Source organism: Acanthochromis polyacanthus, chromosome 10, assembly GCF_021347895.1.
Source record: "Acanthochromis polyacanthus isolate Apoly-LR-REF ecotype Palm Island chromosome 10, KAUST_Apoly_ChrSc, whole genome shotgun sequence".
NCBI classification, from domain to species: Eukaryota; Metazoa; Chordata; class Actinopteri; family Pomacentridae; genus Acanthochromis; species Acanthochromis polyacanthus.
Window position 1 is genome coordinate 36,297,921 of NC_067122.1, and position 19,377 is coordinate 36,317,297.

Sequence of the window (19,377 nt, forward strand, 5' to 3'; positions counted from 1 at the left end):
CTTTGAAATCCTTCGTATGAACTCCTGTCTCTTTTAGGACCCTGTAGCTACCTTGTTTGCCTTAAATATAACAAAATCCACAGCAGGTTGTGCTCCTGAAACTCCAGCAAAGGTTGAATTTTCCCATACTTCACGAACAACTGCTGCAGTAGTCCTGCATTAAACCGTGTGAACTGTTTGGTGGTTCAGGAAGCAGAGCTCGGTGAATTGAAGGAAATATAATAAAGGTTTGAGGCTGTACTGCGGAGAAATAGGGGCAAAATAAATTGAAGCCACTGATTCTTTGCTTTGGTTTTGCTTTTGAGAATAGGGAAGCAAATATGTAGTTTTAGTTGTTTTAACTAGCTTTGTTTAAGGGCCAAACTAGCTATGTAGGCATATATGTTACATGATGATGTCAGCAAGTAACAGAAGAAAAGCCTGGACTTCAGACGAGGTGTTTCAGGCAGGTCAGGAGTAGTGTTTTCTGTGAGAGACAATAACTTCTATTGCCTTGGATTTTAGTATTTAAGTTTGCTGACCTTTAATGTGCACCAAAAAAAAGCTGCAAACAGAAAGGGAAAACTCAAAAAACATAATAGGGGCTCTTTAAATATGATAGTGTTCAAAATTAAAAATGAATCAAAGTGATCAAAATCAGTCATTTATCCTAGCACAGCACAGAAGGGCTTAAAAATAGACCATTGTGTAAGTCAAACTGATATGCAAACTGTGAAGTAACAAATATTACTAAAATAATACAGATGCTTTGGGTGGCAAACCCAATATTCTCATTGGGATGGGGGTTTGCTTTTCAGGTTTTGAACTGATGACCTCTACAACAGTAACACAAGCCTGTTTGAAATATCAATAAACCAGCACTAATGATTTCTTCTGTGAGTGAGTGACCGACATACATTCACTCCAACTTTCTAATATCAATGCACCTCGTAACACATTGATCCTTACATAATGTGTTTATATTTGGCTCTGCCCTCATTCTGCTTATCAAACAGGCAGCGCAGCTCACAGCGAGGATTAAGGTCAGGAAATCTCCATCAGATTGTTTTCCACACTATATTCACTTTATGCAAATTAATGTATTAGCAATTTATATCCAGGCTACATATCTGAGCTGTTTTGCCTGATTTGCGGCGATTATCCAACACTCAACTTGCGTCTCACCTGCAAACACATCCAAATACTTCCTCTGTATTTTAGCTGCAGGAGAAAGTTCTCCTTTATAGCAAATCCCCTTAAGACTCTGTTTAATTCTCACCCCTGCGCTGCTTAGTTTGACTGGAGGTCAGTGTGTCCATCTGGGTGTCACGTCTTCCCGTTTTAGCCTCGTGTTGTGACAGACATTTGTTCTAACTGTCTGCTTTTCTTACCATCATCCAGTCCTTTATTTTGGCTTTGACAGAGCTTTAATCAGTCTTCGTGATGAGCATAAGTTCCGCCTGTCTGAACCGTCTCATTTGCCACATTACGCTTAATTATGTGTCCACACACAGCAGCTCTCAGTGAAAGTTTAACCTTATTTAATGCTACCTGTTACACTGTAACCCCACTAGCTAAACATACAACAGATCAGCTGGTATTGTTAACACACTCTATGCTAAACATAGCACCAGATTGCGATTCTTTATCTGTTGATTATTCTGTATTAAGCACATCAGAGGTGACTATAATCATAGACCTGAGACGGATTTAACATCTGCTTTGCTAAACTTTGACCCAGGAGTGAAACAGCAACTAAAAGTGAAAGGTGATTTTGTATATTTACCTGCAGGGATTTCACTTTCCCATGAATGCTGTCCTGAGACGCCCCGAGAGCCTCGTTGGCCTCCGACGAGTCCGAAACAAAGACGGAGTCGTGTGACAAGGCCTTGCTGCCCAGACTGATCTTTGACCTTTGGGAAGCAGGAAGACAAAGTGGTAAACAAAGCAAAAAGTGAGGTTTCACGGCTTCAAAAACAAAACAGAATAAAGAAAACGAGACAACAGGTCTGTGGTTTTTAGAAGAAATGCAGAATTTGTTAAATCCAGGACATAAACATCAATTAAAGCTATATGTTGTGTTTCTATGAGGTGGTATCTTCACATGTAAAAGTAACTAGAGTCATCCTGTGACACAGACAAAGAGCAGGAAGCTCAGAAAGTGGCACGAGTTAGAAAAACAAAGAAATTCAGGATTGTCCGCAGGAAGAGACGGTCCACCGCCAGCTACAAAAACAGGAAACTACGAGCCTTCACTGAGGTGAGTTTGTCAGGACAGGAGATGGATGTTAAAACAAGATCTTCCTTTCTCAAATTAACTCAGACGTTTTCACACAACAAAAGATAGTTATCTGAATGGGCAGAAGAACTCCAGAAAAGTGGCTGGAAACACAATACCAGGCGACAAATTTTAACTGGTATCTATCAGAGCTGTAGTCAGCAGGTCAACCGGTTGATTTACTCTGATCTGATTAAGTTATTGATCAGAAGTTCCCCTGTGGTACTGTTATAAGAAGAAAATTGCTACATCACTAATCCTGTAAGATTAATTCATTATTGCACCCATTTTGGCAGCAAGAGAAGCATATTTTGAACTAACCAAATCTAATGCAGACTGCGAGGTCCAACTTATTTACCATTTATTTAATATTTCCTCAGAAATGGTTCTAAACTAACTGACAACATGTCAAAGAGGTCATCTGTGTGGCTGCATTTTGTGCAAACAAAATGACAAAACCTGAGTGTAAACTTCACAAACAGCAGCTTCTCAACAACCAACATGGCAGATCATCTAAAAACAGCAGCTAACTCCACAACAGTTCTTGTGCTGGATCAGTAGTTGACTTACTTCTATTTTCAGAAATGGTATGAAAATGGGGAGGTGAGCAGCTCCTAATTCTGCATCATCATTTCAGTATAAAATAAGGTTCAAAATATGCTGCAAATAGTAACTTTTATGGTTTTTTATAAGTCTTTTAGGCTAATAAGGTTAGCAGGTAGAGTGCACTTTGCTATTTATTTCATCTAGAGATAACATGGAGATTTCTTTCCCCCATCAACACTAATCGACTGGTTGAAGAAAAGCCATGATTTCACCCAAGACTTTCTTTGGTTGCCCACAGCACTAGAATCAACAAATAGTATACTGGATTTATATTTTGCTTGGTCGAGCCAACACAAAGCTCGTTCATGCAGCTTGCTAAAGGTGGGATTGTTGCACCTTTATTGTATCTTTATGGTCTAAGGTATGGAGACAGAACTGGGAGTGTTTTTGTTGAGATTTCAAGGTGAAGCGGAGGTAGACTGGAATCAAAGTGTATGTGAAAGGCAGATTTGGGATGGCAGAAAACACCACTAGATACTGATGCTGATGTGTTTCAGGTCACACCTCTGATTTTGGAATCCCAGCATGCTTACATGAAGGAAAACACTGCAGAGGCAATATGCCAACTTGCAGTTTGAATGAATAAAAGTCGAGCAATAGCAGCAACTTCATCCACCCAGGTTTCAGATTTGGAACCCGATAATAATCTATAAGTACTATTTTCAGTGTTTTTCGCTGTCATGGTGAAACTCTGATAAATTTGCTTTAAAAACAGGACAGTTGAACATTTTGCATGTAAGATGTTGCCAGCGAGACAAATGTGATGTATATGTAAAGTACTGCTATTGGAAAAACATGCAATGGTACTGTTAGAATTAGTAAGTCAATAACTTATTCACATTCATTACAGTGTATAGTGTGGAGAAATGCTCATGACTTGCATTGAAATCCCCACATTTGTTCATTTAAAGCCTAAATAAAACTAACTTTTCAGCTATTTCAAAGTGCATTTGTTTCATGATGTTCTGTCTTCCAATGCAGAATGAACCATTTCTTCAATAAATCTCACACAGAAGCACTTTCTTTCTTAAACATCGGTCCCGTTGACAGGTGTTTACAGTACCGCTACGTAACTGTGTCAGATGAGCGTTGCGGTAACAGTTCATCTTACCCAGAGCCCTTCTCCTTGTCGGATCGGGTGAGTGTGTTGTTCTCCGATGTTTTGCTGACATTGTCGCTCGACTGGCTGGCTTTAAGTCCTGCGTCTGCTGCTGCAGCCGACGGATCCTTTCTCTTCTTCCTGGCGAAGAATTTTTTAAACGTCTGGAACTTGGACTTCTTTTTTCCTGAGAAGACCAAAAATAAAATAAAAATGAATCCTTACAACTCACTGCACAGGGCTTTATTAATGAGAAAATTACACTGACGGTATCTTTACACACTACCCCAATATAAACTGCAGTTACACAGCAATTAGCCCTGTGTTGGCTGTAAAAGACTCAGGTAGGCCGTCCAGCAGGAACCACACACCGAGACAGAAACATGTACACAAACACTCAAACTCCTGCTTGTAAATCCTCCCCCACAGTGAGTCCACCTCCATTATCGCCGCAGTGGAAAACTCAACAGCTCTTTTATAACTCCTTAAACAGCTACAAACAGCTTTCATTGCTTTTAGTCGCTGGGGCGCTCAGCAAGAACTTCAAATGCCCATTGGTCCTCTATCAGCCCCACATGTAACAGAGCTGCCTCAACGTTTATCTGCTGCCAGTTTCTGTTAAAAATAACGTCTGTCTAGAGAATGTTGTCAATCTTTTAAGACTGCTGCACAAAACTCACACAAATATTCCAGTGAAGTTGCTAAACATTATGTAAAATCCAGGTTTAGCAGGTACCATGTTTATCAAATGCAAACTATAGCTGAAGATGAAGGGAATGCCATTAGTGCTAAATCTGAATGTAAAAACACACGTTACATTCGCTAACTAAATTGGAGACGAAATTGCACTGCAGACAGTGGAAGGATGGTTGACAAAACCTTTAAAAAAATGATTAGAAACATAATATATGCAGTTGTTTCAACACAAATTAGCGGTTAACACAAAATCATGATCTGTGGCTCATAAATGCTGAGCAGGCACAGATCACGATGACTTTTCATGGTGATGGTAAGACGGAAAGACCCAAGAGACTTTGAAAGACGGTTCATTGTTAAGGCACAGATGGCAGGAGCTTCAGTCACAAAGACTGCTCAACTGGTTCAATAGAAACAGTGGCTAAAGTGATATCTGAACTTAGATCAAAGGGAAAACACCAGTACAACAGAATTGGATGACTGTTTTTTGTGCATTAGTGTAATATGTAAAGAAAAGATCAACAAGTAAGTTAAAATGTCAGTGCAGGACGTGATCAGACTGTCAGCAAGAACAGTCATAAAAATGGGAAGTAATAGTAGGTTGAGGGTGATCAACCATCATTCCAAAGATGAATGCACATTTGAGACTACAGTGATGTTAAAGACAGGCTCTGGTTTAAAGAGTGAGTCAGATGAGTCATTCTTTGCCATATTTCAACAAGTGGGTAAATGCATATGTCTGATTTACACCAAGATAACTGTACAGGCCTGAATGTTTGACCCCCATAGTCAAGAGATCTCACAGTCAGAAGGAGTTTTATCGCCCAGTAGGTTTGCACACACGAGGAATTTGACAGTTTCTAGTGTTTTGCTGCATTGCAGTAAACACTAACATGTAGAAAAAATTGAAAGACAGGTTAAAGGAAAAAAATGAGAGTAAATTCAGTGAATTATTTAGGCAAAAAAAAGAAACAGAAATATTTCCACTGTGCAAGACTGTGCAAACTAATCACATGAGAATGTGCAAGGTTGCATAGCATGTAATGTAAACAACTTGAAATGGACAAAAGGATAAAAATGATCCCATTTAAAAGACTGTGCAAGTGTGCAAGTCAGTGCCTATTGTGGGTCCTGTCGATGAGACCGCTGCTGTTGTGAAAAAGGTGGTTCTGTCCTGCTTTTTGAGCATTTTAGGTTCATTTTTCTCCTTAGGGAGGATCTCTGCAAATTATTACAAAGTTGACCAGGAATACAGGGGGTCCTCGACTTATGTCAGAGTTCCGTTACTATGGATCAATGTACGTCGATTTTCGCTGTAAGTTGGAACTCCGGCGAAAATTTCAACAAAACCATTAGGTGCATCACGATATCAATCAGTTCTTTGGAAAAGTCATAAATACCAATGACTTTCATGCACGTGTGAGTCATTAAACAAGCTATATTGAAGGGAAAAAAAGTTATCCAAGGTGGCGCACAATCGGCAAATGTAAACAAAGCCGTCTTAAAGCCCCTCGTGACGATGTATTCATCCGCTCCACTCGTCAGCTATGTAGTTCCACGTAAGCAGCTGTGATGTAACAAAGAAACAGAGTATGTCGTGAACTGAAGACAATAAATACAAACAACGTAACAACAAAACGCTGTAGGTCAAGAACGTCGTAAACTGAGGACCCCCGTACAAAGTCCACAACTATGGAGAAAGAGTGGGTCACTGAAACGTTTGATGGAGTTGAAAATGACACAATTCATATGCTATGGAGTTACAGTCACCTATAGGAGATATAAACCAAAACGCAAAGACAGTGCTCTCCTCCGCCATCATCAAAACACCAAATGAGAGAATATCTCTCGAAAAACTGTGTTCAACATCCTTGAAAAAATAATGTAAAGTAGCAGTGAACCTGTTCTGGCGCAGACGGTGGCCCAGCACCTTACAGATGTACTTATGTTAGTTTTTCCTTTTATTTGTCACCAATCTGTGTAGATTTCAGATTTTGATAAGGAATAAGAGTTGTTGTAATAAAAAAAAAACCATAATTTCTTTGGTTCTGTTGCAGTGGCTTTGACCTTTTCTGCTATATTATGAGTCTGACAGTGTTGTGGCAGCACAAGGCTTAACTGAAGCTGGACTGCATCAAGACAAAAGTCAAAGATGCCAGACTGACATCCTCAGTGATACAAAAATAAAACGGGGTGGAGGAATGATCAGGTTTGCTGTCAGAGGATGAACATATTATATAACCAGAGACAGGGCAGTACTAAGGTGTAAAACAGATGGAAACAGAGAGCACAAAAGGAGAAGCCAGGAGAGAAAGAAAAGACTGTAATCAAACTATTTTGAGAATCCACACCCCTGGGCTATCAGTAAAAAAATGCTCTGGCAGAGACTTAAAAAAAGATGCATTCCTTTTAGATGAGCTGTGTCATGTTTGTCCTTGTGGGGAATCCTTCAGCATTCCTTCCCTAAAAATATGTTTTTTCTGGTTGGATCACAGCTGAAAAATGTCTGGCATCTAAACTTAGTGCTCGGGGTTAAAATTTCTGGTTCCGAACACGTTAAACATTTTACATTTTAAAACTTATACATTTTATTTTGGGATGGTGTGTGTGCTACATCAAAAAAAAAAAAAAAATCACAAAAACTAAAAATCACAAACAAACTGCACTCATAAGCTGTTTCTGTACCTGCTTGGAGAACTAAATATAGCACTGTGATGAGCTGTAATTAAAGAAACTACATTTAACATAAACTTTCATCCAAAGAAGAAATGCTGGATGCAAATTCTCTCCTCATTTGTCTGACAGCACAAAGTGAACTGCTGTATTCACTTGAGGAGCTTCCAGCATGGTCTTTGATGAAGCTTCAGAGGCCTTTCTGCACGGCCAAGATGAAATTATCGAGGGGAAGCACCACCCGACGGTGCCATTTATTGTTCTATTTTAGGCACAATACACCATTAAGCTAAAGGTCTGTGCTCATAGAGAGCTGATTCAGTGGAAGGTCAGTGTAGCTCGCTGGTCATTGTAAGATATTATAATTTCTTGATACACTTTCTCCAAGTCGCCAACACAACTATAGGCACATGCTCAGAATAGCAGCATGGGAATTTCAATGCATTTTAAGGTCAATATGAGGCGGAACTGATCTCAGAATTAACATTAAGCGGCTTTTCAATGCAGGAACTTGAGGTAGGAGCAAAGTTGCGTTAAGGTTTACAGGAACTGACCTGTAATCTGCTGTTCCGTTTCCATTGTGGTGGAAAATCCAACAAATTCGACCACCACGTTAACTCTGAGTGCACCTAAACGACACACAGTAGCTGCTAGCTAACCAATGCAAGCTTTATATGCAAGCCTACGTGGAGAATTTGACATTGTTGATGGCGATGTTGGAGACAAGAAGATTTCTACTCGATGAAAACATCGAGAGTAGAAAAATAGTGCTTGCTTAACCAATCAGCATTTGTTTTCCCCAAGTTTAACCAATCAGTGTGAGGCTTTGCAAATTACTTTGTCCAGGACCGCTCAGAGGAACCTACTAGAAGAACCTCAGCGCTCAGAGAGGTTCTACAGGGGCGTTTTTAAAAATAAACCATTAACTATTTCAGCCTTTTTTGCCTTTATTTATGATGAAAGGTAAAGTGAGACAGGAAATATGGGAGCAGAAAGGCAGTGACATGCAACAAATCACATTAAGCTGGAACCAAACCCAGACTGTTGTGACAGGGGCTCCATCCTGAATACATGTGGTGTCCACTCAATTAAAATCTGTAAAACACGTGATTATCAAAATAAGATGTTGTTTTCTCATTGTAAGCTGATCTGAAAATGCTCTAAAGGTTTTCTTGGTGGTGAGGATACTCCCAGACAACCGTACTTTATTTTAGTTTCCCCTTTTTCACTTCTCTAAAGTTTGCAAGACCTCAGTGTCAAGTCCTGCATGACAGTTTCAGGGTTAGTCAGAGATATTGACCTAGAATTTAGGTACCTAGTATGCCTAGTATTCATCACAAATGACCTGAAAAGAGTTTTTTTTAACAACATTATTTCTTTTGCCTTTTGTCCTTTCTTTATAGCGACATTTAAAGAGAGATAGGAAATAGGGGAGCAGAGAAAAACTGTGACATTCAGCAAATCGTCATGAGCTGGAATCAAACTCAGGCAGCTGCAATGGGGACTATCAATCAATCAAAGTTTATTTGTATAGCCCTTTACAACAGCCCAAAGGGTGATCAAAGTGCTTCACAGTGAAAAACAAGAGTAAAACAATACAGGTTACTGTAAAACAGGACAAACAGTCACACTCACACCTACGGGCAAATTTAGAATAATCAGTTAACCTCAGCACATTTCTATAGTGGATACATGGGACTCAACCAAGTGAGTTATCGAAGAACTCTAAACATGTTTTTTTAAAGTCGGAACTGGCATGAAATTTTAACAATCATTAACTGCGTCTTAGACTGGTGATTTCAGAAACTAAACCAAACTACTTTGCCTCTGTGGTCCAACACAAACCCATAATGAAAAGAAAAATGTCAAATTTGAAACAAGGTTTTCAGGTGCCTTGAAAAACAGAAGGAAAGGAATCAGTCAGATCATGCATTCTTTCTCAGTGAACATTCTCTCACAGTGTAGATCCAGCACACACTACCAGCCACCAATCACAAATGAGCTGCCTGTCTGACACCATCACTGGTCCAAAACCAACATGCTGGGATGAACATAACTGGTAGCCTCCATGTTCTGTGGAGTTGTGGATGATGTTTAACTCTCTAGAAGTTGATAGCAGTGACCAGAGGTGGGTAGTAACGAGTTACATTTACTCTGTTACATTCATTTGAGTAAATTTTTGAAAAAAAAAGTACTTCTGAGAGTAGTTTTTCTCTGATCAAATATTCAGATTGTAATGTTACTTTCTATCTACTGAGACTGTGCCATTCAGACGGAAGTGAAATACAGTGTATCTTGTCACTGTAAGTCGTTTGCACTGTTCAAACGTAAATGTTACCTTACTATAGGTATTTGTTTCAAAAGCTTTATGTTATGAAAAACTGAGATTTGGAAAGTTGTGTTTCTTGTGACTTAATTTGTCATTTTGGAAAAATGCTATTTATTTTTGCTATTTTTTTTATTTTATCATTTGGAAATACCAGAATTTTCACATTATTTTACATTTTTGTCTGTCTGATCTCATCATTTCTAAAAAAAAAATAAATCGGACATTACAATCAAACAGTTACTCGGTACTTGACTAGACTTTTCAGCAAACACTTTTTTACTCTTACTCGAGTAATTTTTGGATGACTACTTTTCACTTCTACTTGAGTGATATTATTTTGAAGTAATGTTACTCTTAAATATAATTTTTGGCTGCTCTACCCACCTCTGGCAGTGACTCACAAAACAGACATCCAACTGCCTGTTTCCTGCAAAACAACAAACAAACGAGTTTATCACTTAAATGTCACAGTAAAAGAGGACACACTTCAGATCCAGACTAATGCATGGCCAAAAATCCCTAAATCTAAAGTTTTCCCACACCCACACAGACACTTCTGACCTCCTAATGCTCGTCTTGGTTTTTCCCATATGTCCTGCTGTCCATCTGTATTCAGTGTTTGTGTGTCTGTATGTGAGTGAGAGATGATGACAGCCTCATCTGTTGCTTCATTTCCTGCCCCCAGCTGCACAGAGATTTAGAGTCTATGCACTATCTTCATAACTGATTATCTTCACATTAGGCAGAAAGTTTACAGAGTCTATATCAGCGTTGATTATTTTTGTGCAACAAATGAGATCCCAGAGATTTGTAAAACATGCACCAGTTGGTTCTGGTAATATAATGGTCTGTGGCGAACTGCAAATACTCATTTTCAGTGTCAACAAACTGTCTTTGCATATCATCAGCTGTTGCCTGGAGATCATCTCTCCTTCAAGTATCATAATTATTAGAAAGTCCATTTCTCTAACATTTCTAGGAGCAAACTGGATCAGCCTGTTACATAAAGGCATCTGCTATAATCTGCTCAAAGAATAAATTAACCACTTGCATTGTTAAAGTAAGCTAAAATAGTTGGTAAAAATAACCTAAGTTTAATAAGACTTATTTGATTATCCAAATAAGATGTTGTCTTTTCACTGTAGTTTGATCACAAACACTCAGAAGGTTCCTAATGCTCATAATCCAGGCCGCCTGACTTTAGTTTCATGTCTTTTAAGTGCTTTAGAGTTTGCAGGTCTGATGAATGAATTAAAAAATAAGAACTGTGATTATTAAAAACTATTGTAAAAAATATATATCTTTAATATATTTTTTGTATTACTTTATGTATGTACACTACTGTTTAAAAGTTTGAGGTCACTTAGAAATGTTCTTATTTTTGAAAGAAAAGCATTTTTTTATGAAGATAACATTAAATGAATCAGACATCGAGTGTAGACATTGTTAATGTGGTAAATGACTATTCTAGCTGGAAACAGCTGATTTTTAATGGAATATCTCCATAGGGGTACAGAGGAACATTTCCAGCAACCATCACTCCTGTGTTCTAATGCTACATTGTGTTAGCTAATGGGGTTGAAAGGCTCATTGATGATTAGAAAACCCTTGTTGCAATGTTGTACTTATGTTTCCCACTGTCACTTTTGGGTCTCCAAACATGAAACCCAAGAACAAAAATACTAAATACAAACACCATATTTTCATTTTTAAGTTACTTGGTGCACTTTAAAGTTGCAAAAAAACAAAAACAAAAAAAAACAAACAAAAAGGGATCAAAGACATCAAGCCTTGGATTTCTACAGTTTTACAATGTCTCTTTGTGTACAGAAAATTCTGATATGTACCGCCGAAATCAAATAAAATGCACAAGCTTGCCTGTGCATCACAAGCATGAGCATCTAACTGGAAACACAAATTAATAATAGTAGTCTTTGGTGTCAACATTCAACTAATACATACACATTTTGCATTTAGCTCAGTGAGCTATTTGACCTTCATGATGAATAAACCTTCGTCTCTTTGATTGTAGCCTTAGAGACTAAACTGTGTAAATACACAGTGTAAATAAAACTTACAGAATAGTCTCCTGAAGGGGAACAGCTAACATAAAATATTAGTACAAAAGCCTGTTTTCTCACTCTCTGCAGTCTGTCGACCTTTACAATCCATCAATTCAAGAAAAGACTAAATCATGCAAATTGAAGACAAAACCTTTTCAAGCATTTTCAGTGAATAAATCCACTCTGCATCGGTAGTAATGACATCCAATCAAGCATTAAGCCAACATTTAATCAAACCGTTACCTGAACACTCTTCCTGGACCTCAGCAGGCTCCTGATTGGTCGTCACATCTGGAGGTCCTGATGCCATGGCAGCACCGTCACTGCTGCGAGGAGACAGAAAAGATTCAGCGTTAGTCATAAATTAATGATAATACGTCCCTGATGAGATCCAGGAAAAGGTCGAGGTGAGGCTGGATGTTTACATCATTATTGTTTCATTTAAGTAAATAAATAAATGGGGAAAAAAAGCAGAAATGTGAGGAAAAATCCAAACTTTTGAGTTTCTTGCAGTCATTTTTTGGCAACAGCATTTGGTAAATCAAACAACAAACACAAGATTATATTAATTTGATCAGTTATTTTGTCTTAACCTGCCTCCATCTCATTGTTTTGCTTGTGCAGCAGCCACCACCTGCAACGTGATCAGACTCCACGGACTGCAAAGTGATTAAAGTCCTACTTGGAAGGGTCGTGACTGAGAGTAAAAGTGTTCGGCATGAAGAGATGGAAGACGAACAGAAAACAAGTTCCATTTAAAATCTGTTATGTAACTCCTGTATGCGTCGATGCCGATTTATTTACTCATTCCTTTAAAGCTGAACACATGAAGTTTGTCCTCAGTGAACTTCAATTTTCTACTTTATCTTGTGTTTCAGTCGTCACTACAATCCAAACAGTCTGAACAGAAGCAGCTCTGCTATGTTTCCAGGGTTCTGCTCTCTCGTCTTCTTCTCTGAAATGTTCACGTGTTGCCAGCAGCAGATGCCCAGCAACCTCCAACACAAACTCAAACAGACACCAAATCACATTACAAACTGGTTTCTTGTTATTTCTCTCAGCAGCAGTGCATCGCATTCTGCCTGCAGATTTAACCTTTACTGTAGGAGAAACCATTTAAACGTCATCATCCGGTTTCTTTTGGGTTTTTAAATCACTTATTTCACTTAATTTCAAGAGTCTGTCGTGGAGTTTGAGGCCACGTGAGGTTGCAGCTCCAGTTAGCTGACCTGTCAAACAGAGGGACCATTAATTCACAGACTTCAACACGACTTCCTATTCTAGTCTCAGATCTAATTAGCGATGCTCTGAGCTGCGTGTTCAGGATTTCCTGTGCAGTTCGGCCGAGTCATTGCCGATGTGGTTTTCAGTAAATTAATATCTCAGAGTCATTTGTGGTGAAGTCACTGTTTATCTTGTTGTGGTGACAGAATCTGTGGAGGTCAGTGTGTCACTCCACCACTTTGGACTGAAACATCTCAACAAACACCGGATCTATCAGCATGAAACTTCATTAAGGCATTCACAGTTCCCAGAGGATGAATCTGCTGACCTCCATTTGTACATCCAGCATTTCATTGTTTAGGTCTATATGGAAAACCTTGAACTAATCTGTAATTTCTTGAATTTTAATGACATACAAAATAAAATACGATGCATTTTTATTGAACAGGAAACGGTAAAATAATAAGCAAATGTAAATGTCACAGAAGTTAAGGCCTTGTCCAAATTAAGATGAATATTTTCCTTCATCTTCATCTTGGATGTTTTTCAAATGCTTTTAAAGGAAAGATTTTGATAAACTCTGGTTGCGTACACGACCATTCAAAAGTTTGGGTTCACTTAGAAATGTCCTTCGAAAGAAAAGCAGTTTTTCCATGAAAATAACACCATTAAATGAATCAGAAATACAGTCTAGGCATTGTTCATGTGGTAAATGAGTATTGTAGCTGGAAACGGCTGATTTTTAATGGAGTATCTCCATAGGGGTACAGAGGAACATTTCCAGCAACCATCACTCCTGTGTTCTAATGCTACATTGTGTTAGCTAATGGTGTAGAAAGGCTGATTGATGATTAGAAAACCCTTGTACAGTTATGTTAGCACATGAATAAAAGTGTGAGTTGGAAAACATGAAATTGGCTGTTAGACCCATAACTTCTGAACAGTGGTGTATTCACGTGTTGTACAACATAAAGTTTGGGAAATCAACACACACACGGTATACTAAAGCTTCTGCATCTGCTATGTCCTATATTAGTTTAAATAACAGTTTCTTTAGTTTAAAGAGCACAAAAATGATGAAATGACAGAATGTCAGGGTCTGTTATTGGATTATTCCTGGATGTCAGCTGACCTGCATGCCTGTTGAAGCATTTGTAGTCTTTTTTGTGAAATATGTTGTAAAACAAGGGTGTGGACAAATTTCTCTTAAATGGAAAAGACAAGCAACTAAAACGTAGTGATAGTTCACCCATGGCAGAAGGAGGACAAAAGACTGCCCATAATTTTATGGTTAAAAAAAAAAGAAAAAGAAAATTGTTATAGCTCAAAGATACTTTTGTCCTTCAATAGCACTGAAAAAAAGACTCTGCAGAGCGCATTTGATTATTGTGCATGTAAAATAACTAACATCTACTAATAATATTGCAATTAACTTTATTCCTCATATTAGAGAGGTCAAACTACGGACACAGTTGACTTAGCTGCAAACCAATGCAGAGGAGAAGTTCTTACAGTACTCCTAATGTAATATAGATACAATAAGCTGCTTTAGCAAGAGATGACAGCTCCATCCAGCTCCAGGAAGACACTGCAATGTGTGATTTTTGGGGTGAAATGGTAAAAAAGACTATATGTTTTAATAAGATTCAGAAATTGTTGATTCTGCTCAGCATGATGTCCATGTTTGCCATGTTTGCCATCAGTGCAAACAGCCTCTTTCTCTCCATTAAGGAAGCGACTGGAGAACTTCTTGTCAACTGTGTTTACAGTGAGTTGTGTATTATAGAAACAGATGGTACATTCCACAGGGTTTGTTGACACGCTGAGAGTCTGTCGTCAGTTTCACCATTACGTAACCATCAGCTACTATCAGCGTCTAAACTCGTTAAAGTCACAAATCTTCATCACGATTCGTTTCTAGAGTTTCCTTTATTGTGTACAGCAGAGAAACAACTGAGCTGATCTATGAAAGTCGCTGATATCACCTGTCCAATAAACCACAAACTACGGTATCTATATTGTTTTAATATTTCAAATATTGCATCTCATGGTCATAAACATGATACACTGTGCTGTTGTGTTTCCATTTCCTGTCTGCTGCCACTAAAGCCAAGAGTTCATCACAAACACATCGACTCAGGAGCCTTAATAACATCTCCAGGAAACAGATACAGACAGAGACAAACACAGATGTTCATAGAGCAGGTCGTCTACGATATGAACCAACAGAAACAATGAGGAGCCACAGAGAGAGATGGGAAGTGCTGATGTTAGCCTCATATTTAGGAATAAAGAAATTAAACCTGTGCTTGATCTAAAACATTGAGGTGTTTGATGGTGGAGGGCTGCAGTTTGACTTGGGCAAGCACAATTAAGTGAAATATTATTGAAATTGCAGTGGACAAGTGCAATAACCAAAGAGTTGCAATTTCATAAAGAAGAAAAGCACTCAGAGAGCAGTACTCCACCAAGGCTGCTCAGTCGTATCATTTCCAACGGCTGAAATCTTGATAAAAATTTGTGGCAGAAATCACGGCAACATAGAATGCTTCCATTTGATGTAGATGTACCCACAAGCAAAATGACGTTGTGCTGAGCACAGACATGTGCAATGCATGTGTATGTTATGTACAGATACCAAATCGCGTGATCTAAATATGTAGCGGGGGGGCAGGAATTGATGGGACTCAGAAACACCCCCACAATTTAATCAGTTGTTCCTTGGATCATTTCTTTCAGATAAGTTCCGATAAGTCTGCACCGGTCGATTTGTAGTAGAATCACAATCATATGATCATCAGCAGTGTTCGCTTGTTGTCATAGTTACAGTAACACCATGCCGCTATCCAGCAATGATACAGGAATCCTTAACAAATCCATGGATCCAGACTATAAGCTGCATCACTGCTAAAATCTAATCACTTGGTCCTTGTGTCATTTCTGACCTTCCCTGAAAAATTCATCCAAATCTGTTGATCTGTTTTTGAGTAATGTTGCTAACAGACAGACTAACAGACAGACAAATGTCGCCAATCGTCACATATCTCTGCCATTCCGTGGCAAAGACTTGACTCTCCACATGTTAGGGAAAGTTTGGACTGCAGCAGAAATGCTCAGTCATGGCACTGGCTGTTTATTCTGGTCATTATGTCGTTAGCATATCAAAAAAACAACATGGATGTGTTCACAAGGTAGGAATGCAATTTTCAGTGGAGAGGTCTTGCAAACCTCTGGAATTTACTGATTTTTTGAATTGTTTTCTGGTTGACATTTGTAGTTAAGCGTATTTCACACATTCATTTCACAAGCATTGGCCTCTGCACTAACAAGGCTAATGCTTGCTTCTTAGCACGGGACAAATACATCTTGGCTGTTGAACAGTTTGCAACAAACTGAAAGCTTCCTGCTTTAAAGGATGTTAAAGTTGTCGTTGGTAGTTTTAGAAACTATTTTCCTCAGTGCATATGCGTGCGGAGTGAAAGGCTCTTTAAGCTGTGGCAGCGTAGCCACAAATCTGACATATTTAGTCTGTCAAGGAACGTGATGGAGATATGTGACAATTGGCGTATGTTTGTACTTTGGTTTGTCTGTCTGTTGGCAATATTACTCAAAAATGGGCAAATGGATGTAGTTGAAATTTTCAGGGAATGTCAGAAATGACAAGGACCAAGTGATTAGATTTTGGCAGTGATGCAGCTTATAATCTGGATCCACAGATTTGTTAAAGATTTCTTTATCAATGAAAGATAGCGGCACGGCGTCACTGTAACCATGACAACAAGTGAACATTATGTCAACTGCCTGCTGATGATCACATGATTGCAATCCTACAACAAATCCACTGCTGCGGACCAACTGGGACTTATCTCTGAGTGCTTTTCTTGTTTGTCACTTTTTCACTTTCAATTTAGGTTTGTGGCAAACTTGCAGTGAACTTTTGACTAATTTTGTGGAAAAGATGTGGGTGGTTTGCTGCAAAATTTGTTTTTGGGAAGTTTTTATACTAGAAAAGGTTTATTTTTCTTGGTAGTTGCACCTTTCTGGTTCTCAGCTGTTCTTCCTGTGCCTATGCTAGTTGTTCACACAGTTTTTATGAATCTGTGCGGGTCCTGCAATGAACTGGAGGGTCTATACAGTCTATGAGTGTATCACACTACTGGTCTGGTGTGAGTTCAGCATCCCTGTAAGGTAGTGTCTACAGATACGGACCCGTACCCGTAGCCTGTGGCCTACGGATACGGCACTTTCCCTTATCATGAATATTAATGAGCCTGACATAAATATTAATGAGCCGGCTGATGAACGAGCTTCGTGATTGGCTGGTAATCCGACGGACATAGATATTAATGAGCCGGCTAAGCTGATGAAGGCGCTTCCGTGATTTGAGGTGAATCTGCGGAATGAATGGCGGAACTAACAGCCAGCAAACTACAAGTATTTTTTTACCTTCAAAAGTAGTGACAGACTATTACATATTAACAACCTAAACAAAACCCTGACGTATTTTCTACGTCTGTCAACACAGACACTGCACGTCAGTCACTTTAAAGCTGCTGTCCGGAGTTTCCGTTTGTTTTCAATTTATGTATCATTTTTTAACAAAGCTTAAATGTGTTAGTCTAGTTCGATACTATAATATAAAGTTAGTATAACGCGATATGAAAATGTATTCATGAGCTCCGCCTTCCTCTCATAGACCCCCATGTTATTCCAAAAAGCGCCGGTCGCTGCCGACCAATCAAGTTCGAGCTTCAGCTTTGTCATGCTGTCAATCAACGGTTACGCGCACAGCAAGGAAGCCCATGCAGAGGTGGGCGAGCTACGCACTACGCAACCGCGCGCACATTTGTTTTGCTTGTGGAGGAGAGAGCATCAGGGATCAGCAACTTCCAGAAAAGTTACCAATCCCACGGCTTGTCAGGCCAAGAGACTGCAGGACGTTTCTTGGCTCGGGGTGCTCGCCTCGCTCCCCGACCACGGCCTCCATAGCCCGCCTGACGGCTTCGTTTAGATGCCCGACCTCTGGAGGAAGATGTTGGGGCGTCTGGGACATACTCTTCGTCAGAGGAGTCATGCAATTCTGAACTCTAGATAGAAATAAATAAACAATGTAACACATATACACGCGTAAATGCACTAAGTTTGATAAACAACGTCATCGAGAGGGATACACGAGTGTAATCACATATTGAAACTTTACTCGTTAGTCCTAGCAGATTCATGTTATTTTGGTATTAGGACAAGTTAGACTCAATACAGAATTCTAGCGTAATTCCTTTATTATTTACTAAATGTACTAAATGTAGAAGAGTGGAAAACAGCAAAACAGGCAAGATGCTGCAGCACTCCGGGCACTCCTCTCAGGTGCTGCGCGCGTGCTCAAATAAAGGGACGAAATCAGAGGGAGGGAGGGTGGGACCACCAGTGTTTTGGGAGACGCTGCGATTCAAACTCCGGACAGCAGCTTTAATGTTAGCGGACTCTGTTGAATGGCTAAGTTACATAACCACAAACAAATCTCACAATATCACAGTAAATCGAGTTTGTGTTTTTTTTTAATTCATGCCGAATTAAAGAGCTGCTCCTCACCATTCACGAGTGTTTGTTTCATATTCGACATCCTTAATTTTATCTTGTAAATTAGCGTCCGAAATTAAATGGGAACATTTGCAATGGAGTTCGTCAGCCACTTCCACCACTGAACGCAGTAAACTAATTAATAGACCCTTTATTTGTTTACAAACATTGTGACGTTTTTTGTGGGCGGGGCTTATGCTGGAGGCAAAAGCGGAGCGAGAAGTCAAGCAGGACTGGGAGTATTTAGTTTGCGCTGGGAGTTTGCGCTGCAAACTCGAGCATTTTTAACCCGTTAAAGTTCAGTGTACCGCCGGCGGTACACCTACTAATTTGCATAGGAATTTCAAGAATGTCCGAAGGCTACAAACGCGATTATACAAACACTATACGCCGATGGAAAGCTTAGATTCTCATGAATCCGCCGGTATAAACCACTTTCAGATGTGATTACCACAGCGGGTAATATAAACACATTTGTCCGACAAACAACGAATATCCATCCATCCTTTCTCTATACACGGCTTCAACGTACACAACGCAACTGACATTTCCGGGTTCATTATTACACACAGATGAAAATATTCCACAAAAACGGCCATAAGCTAACCTTGGTCATCCAGACAACACAAGCCAGTAAACTATTTTGTCCAAAACATGTCTTGAAGTCGGTATATAATCCACGAATCGGTCGTTTTCAAGGAAATGCACCTCCCGATGCACGTCCAATATTCCCTGTATTTCTCATCATATTTAATGGGTTATTGTTTTTGATTGTATTTTTTTCTGTGTCTTGTTGTGGCCTTGTTCTTATGGTGTGTGTATTTGGACCCAGTGTCTGGAATAAAGCTGAATT

At 39.2% G+C, this 19,377-nt stretch overlaps 1 protein-coding gene across 4 annotated transcripts in view; it reads right to left on the reverse strand.

Moving 5' to 3' along the window:
• The window catches only part of zgc:66433 (uncharacterized protein LOC321250 homolog), an 82,152-nt gene that overhangs the window by 23,176 nt on the left and 39,599 nt on the right, over positions 1–19,377 (reverse strand). For all 4 annotated transcript variants that reach the window (XM_022214003.2, XM_051954036.1, XM_022214006.2 and 1 more), the window contains 3 exons: positions 11,967–12,049; positions 3,975–4,149; positions 1,766–1,892 (listed from right to left, as the gene is read on the reverse strand). In XM_022214003.2, the coding sequence (XP_022069695.2) occupies positions 1,766–1,892; positions 3,975–4,149; positions 11,967–12,049 (385 nt within the window). The remainder of the gene's footprint in view (positions 1–1,765; positions 1,893–3,974; positions 4,150–11,966; positions 12,050–19,377) is intronic.